A 19,300-nucleotide genomic window follows, 5' to 3' on the forward strand; every position below is an offset into this window, starting at 1 on the left:
CATTAAGACATGGCCTTCTCGTAAGCAATGACATGGCCTCCTCCAAGGAGTGATCTCGGATCTCTGTAGGAAGACCCAAGGTAAACCGCTCAATCTGCTCCTTGAACGAGATCTTCTTTAATGAAGAGGCCGGTAGAAAAGAGCTCCAAAATCTCTCGCAATAAGCGTCTATTGTATCTTTCTTGGTCATCCAAACATGGTTCCAAGCAGTTCGAATATCCCGTTCATACTCTCGAGTCGACCAAGAAGAAATAAAAAGCCTCGTGAATTTCAGCCATTTAACTGGCGCAGTCTTGTTTAATAGAAGCGTGGACCACCAAGTTTGAGCATTGCCCTTAAAATAAGAGGCAGCTCTCCGAATCTTAGAGTGGTCTGAGTAACGCCATCCCGCGAAAGCAATGTCAAACTGCTGCACAAAAGACAAAGCCTTCGAAGCATCTCTATAACTAGAAAACGTGTCAAATTTAATTGACTATCCACCTTCCTTAAAATCTCGGACTTTCTTGCTTTTGTCTTCCAGAAAGTCATACTGGTTGGCTTTATAAAAATTCTTCTTCTTTGCATAAAAGTTGTTGTCATCAGTGTCCGAACTGTCCGTAGACGACTCCTCTGTAGAACTATCACTCACGAGCCGAGATTTAGACTTCTTTGCCTTTTTCTTGCCCTTTCCGAAGCATTGCTTTTTGCTTCGCTTTTTGCCTTTTCTGTCTTCTTGGCTCGAGTCAGATGAGCTAGAAGAATTGTCAGAAGAAGAAGAAGAAGAAGAAGAAGAAGAACTGGGTACTCCTTCAAATCGACACGCTTCTTTTGTTTCTTTGCCTTTTCAAAAGTAGACTGACAACCCAAATAACCCAGGAAGTCAGTGCCTTTCTTTTGCTTTTTGTCGTGCTTTTAAGCTTTGTTCAGCGCGTCAAAAAGCTGAGCAATTCGTGCATCAACCAGCACTTCTAATTCTTTCTCTTTATACTTCTTGGGTGTCACGAGGACGTGGCAGTTATTAACCATGTCACAGAGATGTGGCAACTGCTAACCTTGGTTGTTGGTTTCTTTCCAATGGGGTTTATTTTATTTATTTTGAGACCCTCTTTTTGAAGTAGCAAACGGTCGGACATTGTATGGCCAATGTGAACGGTAGATTCACCCGCAGACGGGAAGTGGTCGGCACTGGAATTCGTATGGTAAGAGGATGTCTAGGCTCAGAGCAAGATCATATAGGTCCCCCCGTTGCACTTAGCAAGTTGGTGGATACTAGGAAGTGAACTCAATTAAGGCGTAAAGTCAAGGTGGGACTACCAACAAAAAGTATCCGACAGTTGGGCCACATTGCACTTTTGGATGCGGCTCCAATGAGGATAGATGGTCAGGAGACCAGTGGGAGCCCAACGGAAGCATCTCCTAAAATTTAGGGAACTGCTATTTTGGGCCACGAAATGTGTTCGCGTCATTACCTTCGGTATGACTAGGGGAACACTTTACAACTCTGCCGCGAAGTCAACTGACGCACCAGTTGAGATATTTTTAGCAGGGAAAGCCCAAACTCGGAAACTGGGCGACGTGTCAGCTTGTGAGCGATTCTGCCACTCTGGGAGGCAAAAACGAGCTGCATATCAACAAAGGGGGCGCCATTTTCAGCCACAGGCGGATTGTAACAAGTACAGAAGCTATGGAATGCTTACCTTGCCCTCTATGCACAGTATGGTGACGGGAGTGATGCCCCGCACGCTACATACTGCTCTCTTTCTCCCCTACGTGCAGTTATGTGATGCCCCACAAGAGGGCTACTCATTTGACTGATGTACAATTGTGTGGGTTCATGCTTTTGTGCTGAGGCAAGAGCCTCCTTGAGCAGGAACAGGGGTAGCTAACTGCTGCTCCAAAGCAGGCACCGGTGAGGGTCATAACCTCACCGTACAGGTGCAAAATCAGCGCTGTGTATGCGCTGTAAATTCACTGTTTTTCAGCCATACGGACGCCAGGATCATTGGGAATCGTGCCCCACTGGCAAAGGACAGTTAGGGGACTGTTTGGGGCTGAAAACAGGGCAAAAACCAGTAAATACAGCGTGCTGAATTTACTGTTTTTGGACAGGAATCAGAGGGTATACGCCAGTGCAAGCGAGTTCCAGCAGGGGAATTGGTTTCGCGCAAGTTTTGGGGCTGTTATGCTGCCGAAATTTGGCCAAATCAAATGGTATCTAGGTGGATACACGTGAAGGATTCCCAGGACCTTACCTTGTAATTTACCCTCCTAAAGAATAAAGAAATACCGAAAGGGGCGCCAATTTTGGGGCCTACAGGTTGTCGGCGTCTGCTCGGAGCATTCTAGCTTCCGAGCCGTGTGTGAGTTGAAGTGTTAATTCCCATTACAGGTTCTCTTTGCAAAGTGCTCTGTGTGTGTGTATAAAGTAAAGAATTTCGGGTGAAAGCCAACGCCTACCGCCCTACGGGCCGGTTACATGGTTCCATTGCCGGGATATCAATCACTTTTTCCTCAAAGAGTGAGCCTGGATTGTTCAGGGTAAAGACACACAGTGCAAGAACGCGGGGATTAAACTATGGCCGACAAGGGGAAGGGAATTATGGAAGAGGGTTCCTCTCCAAAGGACAGGCAGGAGATTCCTATGGTTTTTGAGATTGGCGAGAGCTCACGGCCACGTCAGTCTGTACCTCCTGTCAACGTGAATGTCCCTCCAGTAGTACAGGGCTTTATGACAGGGCAACTTGAGGATGATGCGTTTAAGACTCAGTTAGTTGCCGCGGTGAATGTCTTTTCGCAGCTGGTGCAGAATCCGAGGTTTATGGAATTCTTGCAAGCGCCACCAGTGCAACATTAAAATAGGCAACCTACGTCGCGTACAGAGCTTGTTGAAGCTCAAGCCCAGGTACTTCATGAGGCGCAGGAGGAAAGGGAACACTCGCATGTTGCGGAGTCGGGGACTCCAAAGCAGGTTCCTCCCGTGCTTGAACAGGTGGCTAGAACGCCTATTCCACAGGTTATGCCAGTTCAGCCCGCCACCTTTCAGAGCCAGCATGCTGTCTTGAATGGGCAGGGAGCTGGATACCAGGCTATGCACTCAGTTTTTCCACCACCCACGGTACATCCTGGGTATTTCGGGGGTGGATCAGTGTTCCAAAGTATGGCTGGTTATGCGTCTGGAAGTCAGCCGTACATGCCAGGAACAGTGTTCGGGGGTATGCAAGGCATCATGCCAAACCCCATGTATGGTACTATCGGCATGCAGCAAGGTTTCCACGGCAACCAGGGCCAGTTTGGGGTGCCACAGGGTCATTTTGGCATGGCTGGTTTTTCTGGACAGCAGCCAGATATCGCACCTCTTACGCAAAATGTGAATGGCCAAGGCGTGCCGATCATGCCTAGTACAGTGCCCATGTTGCAGACCATTCCGTATGACAACTTGGGGGCACTAGAGAAGCCGAAGGCTTACAAAGAAGGTGGTGCAGCGGTAAAGTTCAGTACCTTCAGTGGTTTCGAGGACAAGACCAAGGCACTCACTTTCCTCCAGCAGTTTGATACAGCTTATGCGGGAGGGAATTTTACAGAGGCCTCGAAGGTCAGGAAAGCTGCCACTTTCTTAAAGGACAATGCGCTTACATGGTGGACGACATTGTTAATGCAAGGACAGGCACCCGCCACTTGGGTTTACTTCAAGCAAATGTTTGCATCTGCTTGGCTATCAAATGAATTTGAAGCCGATGTCCTGAATGATTGGCACCATCTTACGGCAGCTTCGTGCAAGAGCTTGCTGGAGTACAATAGGAGGTTTTGTAAAGCATTACTCTCAGTGACCTCCTACAGATTTGTGCCATTGACAGAGCAGATAGAGAAGTATTGTTGTGGGCTGCCTAAAGGGCTTCGCGATTACTGTACAAAGAATAGAGTGGCTACCCTTACTCAGCTTATGGAAGTTGCGAACACTGGTCTTGCCCTGTTGAAAGGAGAGGACAGTGGATTTCCGAGCAGTGATAAAGGAGGGCAGCAAAAGAAAAATTCAGCGAAGAAGCCCTTTGTGAAGACGGCTCCTGATGCGTCACAGGGGTCTGAACAGGCCACCAAAGACAAGGATTCAGCTGGGACTTCTGGAGCGCAGGCAAAGAAACAGAAAAGGAAGCCTTTTGTGCGCAAGTCGCTCGAGGAAAAGAAGGTCCTAATGGCTGAGAACAAATGCTTTATATGCGAGCAGCCTGGTCACTTTTCTATCAATTGTCCACAAAGGAAAAGGCCAGCTGACTCAGAGGATAAAGAAGACCAGAAAGGCAAGAAGCCAAAACCCACGGCAGGTTTAGTGCCAGACATGGTGGGTGACAGGCCAGCACAGATGCCAGTGAGTTTTGCAGGGCATGGGGTAAAGTTAGAGATCAGACGGCACTCATCTTCTTTGATCCAGGTGCCAAAGCCAACTTTATCTCACCAGAGTTAGCTATGAAGCTCGGCATCAAAGCTGAAGAGATGGGGTACACAGCAGAGGCAGGGTTGGCATGTCCTGGCCACTCAGAGTGTGTTACTCCCATCATTGGAAAACTGCGTCTGCATATTCAGTCGTATGTGGACACTGAAGAGTTTTACATCATGCCGCTGGAAGGTTGTGACGCCTTGTTGGGGATCCCGTGGATGTTCCGAGTGCATGGAGTCTTGGATGCCTACAACAAAAAGATCACTGTACAGCATAGGGGCAAAACTCACATCTTGGATGTAAAGCTTAAAGGAGAGTCAGTCCCTATTGTATCTGCTTCTGCTATCACTTCTGTAATAAAGAATCATCTTTCTGTGTACTTGATTTTTGCACGTGATGTCTCAGATAGTGATCAGTCAAATTTATCTGTGTTAGATAAAGAAAGGTCAGCATTTTTGCAAAAGTTTAGTGACTGTTTTTCTGATTCATTACCGTCGCAATTGCCGCCAGAGAGACCTGAGGACCATCGGATAGATTTGGTGCCAGGGTGTAGCCCACCAAATAGACCTCCCTACAGGGTTAGTGCGGCGCAGCAGAAAGAGATTATGGGCCAGGTTGAGGAGTTATTAGAGAAGGGGCTGATTCAGCCTAGTTCTTCACCCTTTTGCTCCCCAGTGCTCCTAGTGCAGAAGAAGGATGGCTCATGGCGCATGTGTATTGATTACCGTGCGTTGAATAAGAATACCATCAAGAATAGGTTCCCTATTCCTCGCATTGATGATATTCTCGATCGTTTAGAGGGTGCTGCAATTTTCAGCAGGATAGACCTGAAGAGTGGGTACCATCAGATTCGTATAAGCCCAGAGGATGTGCACAAGACTGCGTTTAGAACGACATTTGGTCTTTATGAGTTTCTAGTGATGCCGTTTGGGCTAACAAATGCTCCTGCCACGTTCAACAGAATGATGGACCGGATTTTCCGCTCGCATCAACAGTTTGTTGGAACATTCTTCGATGACATGATTGTGTATTCGAAGAATGAAGAGGAGCATAGGCGTCACTTGACCATTGTGTTCGAAGAGCTGTGCAGTCACAGGTTACTTGTCAATCCTAAGAAAAGTGAATTCTTCCTTGAAGAGATCCACTTTCTGGGCCACATAGTCTCAAAGGATGGTGTTAGAATGGATCCCGCAAAGGTCGAAGCTATCAAGACATGGCCAGACTTGAAGACTGTGCACGATGTCAGAAGCTTCTTGGGATTGTGTTCCTACTATAGAAGGTTTATCAGAAATTTTGCAGAGATAGCATCGCCTCTTCACGCATTGCAAAAGAAAGAGGTCACTTTCAGATGGACCCAAAAAGAGATTTCAGCTTTTAGTCTCTTAAAGGAAAAGTTGACTTCAGATCCAGTTATTGTTCTGCCATATCTCAGGAAGTCATTTGTGGTCCAGTGTGACGCGTGTGGCAGTAGCATCGGAGCAGTGCTAATGCAAGATGGACGGGTAGTAGCCTATGAAAGCCGAATTTTGCAAGGGCCAGAGAGGACTATGCAAGTCTATGAGAAAGAGCTCTTGGCCGTGATTCATGCGCTTTCTAGCTGGAAGCACTACCTCTTAGGTGCTGATTTTGTTGTCCAAACAGATCATCAGACCTTGCGATACTTCTTGACACAGTCAAAGTTATCCGAAAAGCATATGCGATGGGCAAACATTCTTTCCATGTTCCACTTCCAGATTATGCATGTGGAAGGCAAGAAGAATGTTGTGGCTGATGCGTTATCAAGAAAGCCACAAATTTCAGCCGTGTCAATTCCTTATCATCATGAGTTAGATGACATGAAGGAACAGTATACTGCTGATGAAGATTTTGCAAGGATCTTTGAACAGTTACAAGAGGGGCAACATCACGAGCACTACCTCCTCAGAGATGGTTTTATGATGATGCATGGCAGACTGTGTGTCACGAGGCCACTGCGACATAAGGTCATGGAAGAGAGTCATGTCCCACCGTATGCAGGGCATCGTGGCATTGATGCAACAGTTAAAGCGGTAGAGACGTTCTTCTATTGGCCTACCTTGAGGAGAGATGTGGATGCCTTTGTGCGAGCATGCATAGTTTGCCAAAAGGTCAAGTTTGACAGGCAAAAGGCACCAGGGTTGTTACAACCACTGCCGATTCCGGATAAGCCATGGGAAAGCATTGCTATGGACTTTATCTTTGATCTTCCAAGGACGCCAACAGGGAATGATGGTATATGGACCATTATCTGCAGGTTCAGCAAGCAGGCCCATTTTATCTCTGTCAGGAAGAAGATAAAATCTGATCAGATGGCACGCTTGTTCATGTACAATGTGTTTAAGTACCATGGTATGCCACAATCGATTATCAGTGATCGTGATCCTCGCATGACCAGTTTGTTCTGGAGAGGATTGTTTGAGAACATGAGTACTACGCTCAAGTTCTCGTCTTCGTTTCATCCACAAACTGATGGACAGTCAGAAGAGGCCAATTCTATTGTCTTAGATCTGCTGAAATGCTATGTGTCAGATAATAAGGGCAAGTGGGAACAGTATTTGCCTATGCTTGAGTATGCGTACAATAATACGGTGCATTCGTCTACTGGCAAAGCACCTTTTGAAATTGTTGAAGGCGGCAAAAAGGTTCCTCCCATTTTGCACACAAAGGACAAGATCTTTGAGGCAGATCGATATGTTGAGAACATGGATGAGATGTATAAGAAGATTAAAGTTGCCTTGGAGAAGACTCAGGCAAAACAGAAAAAGGCTGCTGATCGTCACCGTCGTGAATTGCTACTATCACCTGGTGATTGGGTTCTCTTAAGGTTCGAAAAGGCAAGGTTAAAGAAGATGAAGGGCAAGGAACGGCTGTTTCCTAAGCTCAGCATGCGTTACTATGGGCCTTTTCAAGTGCTTGACAAGATCAGCGATGTGGCTTACAGGCTGAAATTGCCTGATGCATGGAAGATTCATAATGCGTTTCACGTGAGTCTTCTAAGACCCTTCGTGGGTGATGTGCCAGAAGATATGCCAGTTGAGGATCAGCCAGAAGTTGAGGAACTTGATGAGATCCTAGTACCTGAGCAAGTTTTGGCACATAAGGACAGAAAAGTTAAAGGACAAGTTGCAAGACGTTATTTGGTGAAGTTCAAGAACTATCCGCCTATGGATGCAAAGTGGATGGAAGAGCATGAACTGTCAGAGTCACCAAATGTATTGCAACTTTACCTTGAAGCCTTTGGGTTACAGCCTACTTATGCCCCAACCCAACGTGTGCAAAGGAGGGGTAATGATAGAGCTAATACATCAAATGTACATATGAATTCAGTGCCATAGATGGAAATGGCAAAAGTATGAAGGCCTCATTAAGTCATTTGTATCTATGTATGTTACGACCTTTCTTGCGGATACATGCGATGATAAAAGAGTGTTGATAGCACAAGATCATCAGTGGCGTGTATTTATGGTATGCAATCGAGGACGTTTGCGATTTCAAGAGGGGGGTATGTCACGAGGACGTGGCAGTTATTAACCATGTCACAGAGATGTGGCAACTGCTAACCTTGGTTGTTGGTTTCTTTCCAATGGGGTTTATTTTATTTATTTTGAGACCCTCTTTTTGAAGTAGCAAACGGTCGGACATTGTATGGCCAATGTGAACGGTAGATTCACCCGCAGACGGGAAGTGGTCGGCACTGGAATTCGTATGGTAAGAGGATGTCTAGGCTCAGAGCAAAATCATATAGGTCCCCCCGTTGCACTTAGCAAGTTGGTGGATACTAGGAAGTGAACTCAGTTAAGGCGTAAAGTCAAGGTGGGACTACCAACAAAAAGTATCCGACAGTTGGGCCACATTGCACTTTTGGATGCGGCTCCAATGAGGATAGATGGTCAGGAGACCAGTGGGAGCCCAACGGAAGCATCTCCTAAAATTTAGGGAACTGCTATTTTGGGCCACGAAATGTGTTCGCGTCATTACCTTCGGTATGACTAGGGGAACACTTTACAACTCAGCCGCGAAGTCAACTGACGCACCAGTTGAGATATTTTTAGCAGGGAAAGCCCAAACTCGGAAACTGGGCGACGTGTCAGCTTGTGAGCGATTCTGCCACTCTGGGAGGCAAAAACGAGCTGCATATCAACAAAGGGGGCGCCATTTTCAGCCACAGGCGGATTGTAACAGGTACAGAAGCTATGGAATGCTTACCTTGCCCTCTATGCACAGTATGGTGACGGGAGTGATGCCCCGCACGCTACATACTGCTCTCTTTCTCCCCTACGTGCAGTTATGTGATGCCCCACAAGAGGGCTACTCATTTGACTGATGTACAGTTGTGTGGGTTCATGCTTTTGTGCTGAGGCAAGAGCCTCCTTGAGCAGGAACAGGGGTAGCTAACTGCTGCTCCAAAGCAGGCACCGGTGAGGGTCATAACCTCACCGTACAGGTGCAAAATCAGCGCTGTGTATGCGCTGTAAATTCACTGTTTTTCAGCCATACGGACGCCAGGATCATTGGGAATCGTGCCCCACTGGCAAAGGACAGTTAGGGGACTGTTTGGGGCTGAAAACAGGGCAAAAACCAGTAAATACAGCGTGCTGAATTTACTGTTTTTGGACAGGAATCAGAGGGTATATGCCAGTGCAAGCGAGTTCCAGCGGGGGAATTGGTTTCGCGCAAGTTTTGGGGCTGTTATGATGCCGAAATTTGGCCAAATCAAATGGTATCTAGGTGGATACACGTGAAGGATTCCCAGGACCTTACCTTGTAATTTACCCTCCTAAAGAATAAAGAAATACCGAAAGGGGCGCCAATTTTGGGGCCTACAGGTTGTCGGCGTCTGCTCGGAGCATTCTAGCTTCCGAGCCGTGTGTGAGTTGAAGTGTTAATTCCCATTACAGGTTCTCTTTGCAAAGTGCTCTGTGTGTGTGTATAAAGTAAAGAATTTCGGGTGAAAGCCAACGCCTACCGCCCTACGGGCCGGTTACATTGGGAGTAGGAGGTTTCTTGAGAGCGGATTTTTGGGGTGGTTTTGTGGTCTTCTGCCACTGTGTATGCACCTCCTTTGAAAGAAGTCTTGCTCATATATTTTGCCAATTCGGGTCCTTGGCAAAATTAAGCATCATCTCTGTTGCATCGCCGATCAATAGTCAACGCTCCATCTCTTGACACTCCGCCTGAGTAGGCCGAGGCGGGCCATACACCTCCCCTGAATCTTTGTTGTGATCACTTCCCGCATCTCCGGATGCAGAGGGAGTCGACTGATCCTTGCCTGAAGCCATAGGTACCGTGGGAAAAAAATTAGGGATCGGATTTCCCGTAGAAGAGAAATCAGCCGTGCTCTGATACCACTGTAACAGACTTGGACACTCCAAGTCAAGAATCTACCACGACAGCACCAAATAACCACTTCAAAACAGTTCACAGTTTACAATTTATTTGACACTCGCCCTGGGGAGTTCCGTGCCTAGGGATATTGGCCCCAAAGACTAGCGCCCCTTTCGGTATTTCTTTTTGTATTAATCTAAGTTCAAAGTACAAGAGTGCGGGCAGGCACTCACACTCAGACTCTGCGTCCAGATGCTCTGAGTTGTAAGAGGCCTACTCACGTATTTAAAGGTACAAGGGTTGCTAAAAGCAGAGCCCCAAAAGCTGAAAATCAAAAGCCTTAAAAGCTTTGGAAAAAGAAAGCAAAGGTTCTTCCTCTCTTTTGCTTGTAAACAAAAAGCAAAAGGATGTTTTATCTCTCTCTCTCTCAACAATTGCGTAGAAAAAGCATTGCTCAAAAGCTGCCCTAAATCTCCACAAAAAGCGCCGCAAATCACCGGGTTCCATACTACTGCCACGTGTCATCCGTACGGCCAGCCACGTCAACATTTTCTTCAGTCTTTTAGGGTTAGGGTTTACAACAAAATTAGGGTTTTTGATTTTAGGGTTAGGCTTTCAACAAAATTAGGGTTTCTGATTTTAGGATTAGGGTTTCTTGCAGAGCGGACAGCCACATCATCACTTTGTGACATTGTCCCTCGGAATGTCCCTCGGAAATTTTTTTGAGCTAACTTAAGTTGTTTTGCAGATATGCTGTAATCGCGGACAATTACTCTCTTTCAAGAAGGGGAGATGTCACAAACTGCTGACGTGTCAAAGCCTAAAGAATGGAGCCAACTTACAGATGCCGGCCGAGGGGCCTAAACCCTATTAAAATAAAGCAGGACTCACACGCACACAAAGCTAACGGCATGGCAGTTGTACGGAAGTTCCAGAAATTATGTTGGCTGATGACGTGGCGAGTTGTCACATTTCTATGTTTTGCGGTGTTTTGCGCTGGCTGATGACGTGGCAGGCTGTACGGATTTTTGTAAATTACGCTGGCAGCTTTTGGCATTGCTTTTGGGACCAGAAGCTTTTGAGTTCTAAAGACTTTTCACTGTAACTGCTTTTCAGGCCAAGGGCCTTTAAATATGAGGTTAGGGCTCATTCTCTGGCATGGTTCCTGGAGAAGGTGCAAAGTCTGGAGTACCGACTTATACTGTGTTGATGCAATATAAAGAAATACCGAAAGGGGCGCCAAGGTTTGGGGCCAATACTCTATGGAGTGGAATTCCGCCACTCCGTGTCGCGTGTCATCTCTCTCTCTCAGTTAACTTGTTATTGAAGTGCTAAAAGTCTGTTCAGTTTGTTCTTTCTATTGGCACGTGATCCATGCACCTAAAAATGTGTCTGACTAGACGCACCTCTATCTACTGTTGCCGGCACCGCCTCTTTTTGGCCTCTCCCTCTTGGCTCTCTTTACCTCTAATCTCCTAGACCCTAACATTGCCTCTCTCCTGAGAGATTGTATGTGTTCTCTGCTTTGGAGCTCTCTATCCTCCTAGTACATCCAATTGCTATATGTCCTGCTCTGCCACATACAAAACACTATCCTAGTAACCCAATAAAGAGACTGCGGCTATATATCGCCTCCATGTATAGTAGGAAGGGAGATGAAACAAGGACAATTCTTCACAAGAGAGGGAAGTAGATCCTTGATCAAGGTGCTTCACCGAACATGAAACCTTCGAAGGGTCTGTTATCCAACATGCAACGACAATGTGGTCCCGTCCTCATTGGTGACCAATAGGTGATTCTTATTCATAAAGAGGGCACTATGCAGTTAATCCCAACCAGAAGAGGGAGAATGCATTCCTCAAAGAATCCATATGTTCCCTAATTGGGCTTCCATCTTATGTCAATGCATGAGGTGTACAAGTTAGGCATGGAGGTGGTCTTCAAGAAGTGTTCAAATGCCATTTGGATCTCCACTCTGGCAAGAAGGTCAAAGCAGCACAATGCAGCACAGTCAATACAAGCTATCGGCTCCTTCCTCGGTTGCAGGCTCTCCGACAGGTGATCTCTAGCATTATGAATTTGGCACTTGAATAGTGATGCTCTCCATCAAGTTTCTCGTGAGCAGGTGATAGAAGACTTATCAGATGTTGGGACTAAGCAAGGACTATGCACATCATGCATTCGTGGGAAGCAACATAGAGAGGCTATTCCAAATCACTTGAGGCACTTTCACAATCAAAGTGGGCGAAGGTCATGCAGGCAGAGCTTGATTCCATAGAGAGGAATCACACATAAGAGTTGGTTCAAAAGGGCACGAAAGAAGGAGTTCATTAATGTCAAGTGTGTCTACGAGACAAAGTACAAATCAAATGGGTCGTTGCCCAAGCACAAGGCTGAGGGCTCGGTTAGTAGCCAAGGGATTCTCTCAGTGACCAAGAGTGAACTATGACCTTTTCACCGATTGCACGTATGGCGACTATTCGGACAGTTTTTGCTTTAGCAGCCCATCATGTCACAAATTGGTGACGTGACTGCCCGGTACACACACACCCTCCCCGCATGGACAGCCCCCGGATATGACCCGAATTGCTGACGTGGCGGGCTTCGTACGGGCAGGCCGGAAATTGCGGCGCATTTCACGGAACTCTGTACTACTAACGTGGCAGTTTTTACGACGCAGATTTTAACCAGCTTTTGCTTTATTTGGTCTACGCAAATTGGAAAGAGAGAAAGAAAGAAAGAAAGAAAGATTTTTAACGTCTATGTCAGGCCGAAATCGGCCTATGAGACAAATCAAATGTACATGGTGTGTGTGTCATCCGTCTATCGGAAAGACAAATGAAACAAAACTGATACAAAACTGAACTGAATGTAGGTAGTGGAGTATCTGAGGAGGGATGGAGCTCTATCTCTAGGGGTATATGCATGTCTATATGCTCAAGGTAGTACAATCATGAGAATGCATCAAGCTATCTAGCTCCATCCTGTACTAATGGGGGGATGTAAGATGTGGTACATGGGCGGGTCTGGTGCCAAGGCTACCCGGATGAAAGCTGTCGGGTCGGCCCTCATCTGAGCCACTCGCTCCTCAGTGGCACGGCGCTCCCGGGCTCGGATCTCCTCGATCTGTCGGTGGTGGGAGCTCGCGCCCCTGTAGCCTGTGACTCGTGGTCGTCATCTAGCTCGGCTCACCTCCGCCTGTGGGAGTGTCACTCCCCTCTGAGTGTCTGGTGAGGGAGGGGCGGCAATCCTCTGAAAGAAGTCTGTGAGCTGCGACTGTCTCCCCTCTGTCTGTGTAGTTGTGTGTGGCTGTAGTAGTGTGTCCCGATGGCTTTGTATCTCTAGTAAGAAACGTCCGAGCTGTCTCTGATCCAGAGAGTCCATGATCTCTCGGAGAGTGGGCTGTCCTCTGAATAAGGCCTCATACCTGCCTCTGATCTCAGTGTATGCTCTGCATCTACATACAAAGTGCTCCTCACTCTCCACCTCCTCTATTCAGGCTCTGCAGACTCGCTCCTCCCTGGGAACACCAGTATGTCTCCCGATCTCAATCTCTAACCTGTGTGAAGCCACTCTCAGCTGAACAATTGCCACCCGTGAGCTATGTGGCATATATGTGTCCATGTAACGTGGTCTCTGTATGAACCCCCCAGACAATATGGTGAGAAACTGGTCTCTGTAATCTGACATCCTCGTCCCCAAGCCAGGTGACTCCCAGACTCTCCTAGTGTATAGCTGCCACAGATCCTGTCTCAATACCAAGTTCCTCTCATTGCGAGAGAGGTGAACATATGGTGAGTGGGGGTCGTACTGGAATGGTGGTAGGCTCTCCATGTCAAGACCGTGTCCCTCAAACCATGCTCTGACCTGTGAGTACCATGCTCTCTCATGCCCACTCTCTGATAGCTGTATAGCTGCCTCAAATGCTCTACGAGTAAGTCTGTCAGGAGGTAGCTCTCTCATCCTCTGGATGAAGCAGACTGTCTGGAATAGTGCCTCTACAACCATAGGTGGTGTGGCGAGCTATACAACCATAGAGAGAGAGAGAGAGAGAGAGAGAGAGAGAGAGAGAGAGAACTCTTTTGCTTTATTTAGACTCAAGAGAGAGAGCTTGAGAGAGAAAAGAACAGGCATTTGATTTTCTGCTTTTGGGGCTCTGCTTTTGGCATCCCTTGTAAACTCTTTAAATAAGTGGGCAGGCCTTCACTCTACGGAGCATCTGGACGTAGAGAGTCTGAGAGTGAGAGCCTCCCACTTACTACTTTTGCAACAGATTAACACAAAAAGAAATATCGAAAGGGGCGCCAGTCTTTAGGGCCGATATCTCTAGGCATGGAACTCCGCCGGGTCAGTGTCGAATCAATTGTGAACTGTGAACTGTTTTGAAGTGAAATTTTGTAGTGTCGCGGTAGAATCTCGACTTGGAGTGTCCAAGTCTGTTACAGTGGTATCAGAGCACGGCCAAATCCGGTCCTTTTTACGCAGCACTTATGGCTTCAAGCAAAGATCAATCGAGATGCGGGAAGAGATCACAACAGAGATCCTTTTTACCCGCATCTACATCCGGAGATGCGGGAAGAGATCACAACAAAGATTCACACGAGGAGTATGGCCCGCCTCGGCCTACTCAGGCGGAGCTGAAACCGGCCCGTAGGGCAGTGGACTTTGGCTTTCACCCGAAATTCTTTACTTTACTTTATACACACACACACACAGCACTTTGCAAAGGTAACCTGCGACGGGAATTAGCACTTAAGCACATACACGGCTCGGAAGCTAGAATGCTCCGAGCAGACGCCGACAACCTATAGGCCCCAAAATTGGCGCCCCTTTCGGTATTTCTTCATACTTTGAGAGGTAAATTACAAAGTAGAGTCCTGGGAATCCTTTACCTGTATCCAACTAGATACCACCTGTTTTGGTCAAATTTCGGCAACACAACGGCCCCAAAACTTGCGCGAAACCAATTCCCCTGCTGGAACTCACTTCCACTGGCATAAACCCTCTGACTCCTGCCCAAAAACAGTAAATTCAGCATGCTGTATTTACTGGTTTTTGCCCTGTTTTTGCCCTGTTGTATTGTTGCAAGCATAATAGTAAAGAAATACCGGAAGGGGCGCCAGTCTTTGGGGCTAGTGTATGTGGGCACGGAACTCTGCCGTGCTCTCTCTCTCTCTCTCTCTCTCTCTCTCTCTCTCTCTCTCTCTCTCTCTCTCTCTCTGTGTGTGTGTGTGTGTGTGTGTGTGTGTGTGTGTGTGTGTGTGTGTGTGTACCTTAGGGTAGACTGCATCTAATGCAATAGCACGACTACAATCTGATATAGCATCTGCTATATGACCTAAGGCTTGTGATGCCGCAGCCCGATTGCAGAAGCACACTGCATTGAAGGGGCGTGAATCACCATTGCATGCCAAAGCGGCCGTATAATGTTCAACTGCTTCTGCATGTTTACCCAACTGAAAAGCTTCATTCCCGGCAGCCTACACAAAAGAACCATACATAACATGAGCAAGGGTTTGCAAAGACATTGAGAAACAAGCATTGAGGTGAAAAAAGCATAAAAAACCTTGTGTCGCAACAAATCACGTATATTTGCCAAAAAGGGTGCAAGAGATTCTGAATTTGTACCCCTGAACATGAAATTGATGCTTCAGCCTGAGTGGCCAGACGAGTTATCTAAGGGGAAAAAAAAAAAGAATAATTCTAATTTAAGAGATATACTTATCAGCTGGAAAACCACTAACAACTTCTTCATGTTTTACAAGCAGCTCTAGTGAATCTTCAAGCTTGCCAAGGTGGTGTAAGGCTTTTGCACTCAATCTCCATCTCCACAGCTTCAAATGGCCATTCTCATTGATTTGACATCCTTCCTTTAGATATGAATCCTGATACCTCTCATGAACTGCAGAGCCATGGTTCCGCTCTGCAGTGGGCAAGGTTTGCTCACAAAATTGTAGACACTCTTCATACCTCCGCAGCTGCAAGCCATTTGTTCACCACATTACCATCTTAAGTAGCGATACCCCAATGCACAAGACATTTTTAAATACCATAAGAACAAACTCAATTTCACTTACTGAGAGCAACACTTGAGCTTTAAGTTCATGAAGTGGTTCTGAAAAGGAGCTGATTGACAGGGCCTCGTTAAGGAGTCTTAGAGCAGATGTAGAATCCATAAAAGTTTGCTTTTGCAAAAGGATGAATGCTCTATCGGAGTACCCATCAAGTTGCTGCATAAACAGTAAATCACACTATGAATATTTCACATGTATATTCAAGCCCACAACATTATATATCCAACAGACTTAACACTTTAAAAGCAATACACAAGTACACCACATTCCAAGCAGCTTCAAAGACATCCTTCACTTATAGACGAACAATATAGATTGACACAAAACCTATGGCTATCAGACAAAACCTTGCTTTTATTTTGGCCCTGGGCGAGGCAGATCAACGAACAGGAATAGATTATGCATGATTTGGGACACTTGCAAAAAGAGGCCTAATTGGTAGCACATTGCCCACCAGACTTGCCTGGGATGCATGTCAACCTTAAATGGGGTGCTTTTGCTGGTCATTGTTTTAAATCTGGTGAATTCGGTCACTTCCTAGCAAAATGTAAACAGTTGAATGGTGACATTTCTACGCATGTGTCAACTCGGCATGTTTATTTGTTGCTGCAAATCCCTGCTCACAATGATCTTCACGTGAATGTATGTACAACTAGACAAGCAACAAAGCAACCAATTGCATGTGTCAATTACGTCTAATGACAAGGGCAAACAACCAATGCAAGAAAAGGACCAATGGCAAGAAGTGGTCTCTTGCAAGGGTGCAAGCCTGATGTTGAGTTTGGGCATGCAAGGAGTCGGGCCTTGGTGGCCAAACCACCTCCTACAACCACATGACAGTCCCTGCAACATCAGCCTTCTCTAATTTGAGATAGGCTTCCGACACAAATGCGAGGAGGCAATCAATCTCACCCGTATAATTTGAGACCTTGTTTAGGCTATTTTATGCAACCTTCTACAGCATAATTTGATAAGAGGAGAAAAGTGGTAACACCATGGGATAGCAAGTATAAAGGGGAAAGTGGTCCTTTGAACAAACCTTCCACCTCGTTTTCGTGGCATAGCTCTTTTCTTTTTTGAGTGATTATAATACATTATATGGCTGATTTGAAGGCATCTTTGGCGGCAAAAGATGGAGAGGGTAGGATGACAACCCGTTAATGATCCTTTAATTTTGTTCGCAACAATGAAATTAGCTCTTTGGAAAGTTCGAGTATTTGTGATCGACTGAATTGTGGGAGACACTCTTGAATTCAGCTTGGAATGTTTTATGTGTGGTAGAGCATAAGAATCATATTGAAGCAAAAGCTTCTTTTCATAATGGTTATGGTTTTCACCTAACCCTCACCAAGCTGTCCAAACCTGTCCATGGCTGTAATTGCAAGTTTTGACCCAATTTCGCCAACATAACGGTGCAAATATCCCTATAGGTCAAAAATACACGTCAAGGACACTTTCCCTTGCTGTATGGAAGCTTTCAAGTGACAATTCAGCATGCTGTAATTTTCTGTTTTGCCATTGTTAGGTGCCTACTGCACTGTACACACATCCCAAGGCCTTTCCGAGGCTCCCCTTGCAATTCTCTGCATTTAAGGTGCAAAACCCTAAACCTGCAGAAAAACACAGCAGGCTGTAATTCTCTGTTTTGGACCGTTTCGAGCGAAGCAAGCACGCCTACGCGTGTCTCAGATGCTTCCGCACGCAATGGGACAGGTACCCTGTAAATCGGACAAGTTTTCACGCGAGAAAACTCTCCGTTTTCGCATTCCTTCGCGATGGAACTATGCATACCTGAAGGGGATTAGCAATTAGCTAATTTGGTTCCTGTACAAAAGGCTCTTACCTTGGCAAACGCGCATAAACCCCCAGGTCCTCCTCCTCCATCCACCTCGCATCTGATGCAGGATAGTTCTTGAATTTAACCAAGAACCGCCTTCTTACTTTACCCTTATTCTTTATGTCCTTATGTGCCAATATCTGTTCAGGAACAAGGATCTCCTCGTTTTCTTCCACTTCGGATTGCTCATCAAGCTCCCCATCTTCAAGCACGTCACCTTTAAAAGGTTTCAAGGGACTGACATGAGATGCATTGTGAATCCTCCAAGTGTCAGGCAGTTTCAGTCGGAAGGAGACATCATTGATCTTTTCGGAGATCTGGAAAAGTTCGTAGTATCTCATACTAAGCTTTGGAAAAAGCCTCTTCTTTCCCTTCTTCTTTCTCAGGCATGCCTTCTCAAAACATAAGAGCACCCAATCCTTCTCCTTCAATTTCAAATCGCGACGATGGGGATCCGCTGCCTTTCTCTAACTTTCCTAAGATTTCTGCAAAGCCTCGCGGACCTTGGCAGAAGCCGTGTCTAAGTCGCACGTATACTCATCAGCTTCAAAATTCTTATCTTTTGTGCTTAGGAAGGGTGGAACCTTCGCAGCACCTTCAACAATCTCAAATGGCGCCTTCCCGGTCAAAGAGTGTATCGTGTTATTGTAGACAAATTCCACCAAAGGTAGATACTTTTCCCATTGAGTCTTCTGATCTGAGAGTTACGACTTCAATAAATCCAAAACTACTGAAATGGCAATCTGAGATTGCCCATCAGTCTGTGGGTGGAACAATGACGAGAACTGCAACCGCATGCCAATGTTTTCCCAAATTGCCTTCTACAACAAACTCGTAAATCTGGGTCGTTGTCGAAGACAATCGTCTGAGGCATGCCATGTAATTTGAAAATCTGGGCCACAAACAGTCTCGCTAAGTGATCCAGCTTGACTGTTTTCTTCACTGGAATGAAATGAGCCTGCTTGCTACATCTGTCAACAACTTGTGTTCTCGGGAGATCAAAAATGAAATCCATTGCAATACTTTCCCATGGGAGGGTGGGTATGGGCAAAGGCTGTAACCATCCCGGTGCTTTATGCCTGTCAAACTTGACCTTCTGGCATACCAAGCAACTGCGCAGAAACTCATCCACATCATTCTTGAGTCTCAGCCAAAGGAAGTATCTCTCTGCCCCTCTCAAGGTGGTAGCAATGCCGCAGTGACCCATAAAAGGCGGATAGTGGCATTCGGTCATAACCTTTTCCCTCAATGGCTGTGTACCGCACAGCATGGTTTTCCTCATCAAGTAGCCATCCCGAATGGAATATCCCGCTACTATCCTCCCATCCCGTATCCATGTGAAAATGTCTGCAAAATCTATATCTGTAGCATACTGATCGACCATATCCTTGAAGCTCCTATGATGTATCGCGGAAATAGCCAAAACCAACCGCTTCCGAGACAAAGCATCTACCACCAAATTCTTCTGTCCTTGAACATGGACAATCTGGAAGTGAAATTGTGACAAGATGTTCGTCCACCGCATCTGCTTTTTCAATAGCTGCTTCTGTGACAAGAAGTAGCATAAACTCTAATGGTCTGTGAAGACAGTAAAATCCGCTCCGAGTACGTAGTGCCGCCACTGAGTAAGAGCAT

General features: G+C 46.2%; 1 protein-coding gene across 3 annotated transcripts in view; it reads right to left on the reverse strand.

Moving 5' to 3' along the window:
- LOC147447814 (uncharacterized) overlaps positions 1-19,300 on the reverse strand; it is a 101,369-nt gene that overhangs the window by 49,896 nt on the left and 32,173 nt on the right. For all 3 annotated transcript variants that reach the window (XM_086523521.1, XM_086523520.1, XM_086523519.1), the window contains exons 5-8: positions 15,832-15,984; positions 15,476-15,732; positions 15,321-15,384; positions 15,028-15,234 (exon numbers count right to left, since the gene is read on the reverse strand). In XM_086523521.1, the coding sequence (XP_086379647.1) occupies positions 15,028-15,234; positions 15,321-15,384; positions 15,476-15,732; positions 15,832-15,984 (681 nt within the window). The remainder of the gene's footprint in view (positions 1-15,027; positions 15,235-15,320; positions 15,385-15,475; positions 15,733-15,831; positions 15,985-19,300) is intronic.

The sequence above is a fragment of the Adiantum capillus-veneris genome, chromosome 11 (genome assembly GCF_014529385.1).
Source record: "Adiantum capillus-veneris isolate H3 chromosome 11, ASM1452938v2, whole genome shotgun sequence".
Lineage (NCBI taxonomy): Eukaryota > Viridiplantae > Streptophyta > Polypodiopsida > Polypodiales > Pteridaceae > Adiantum > Adiantum capillus-veneris.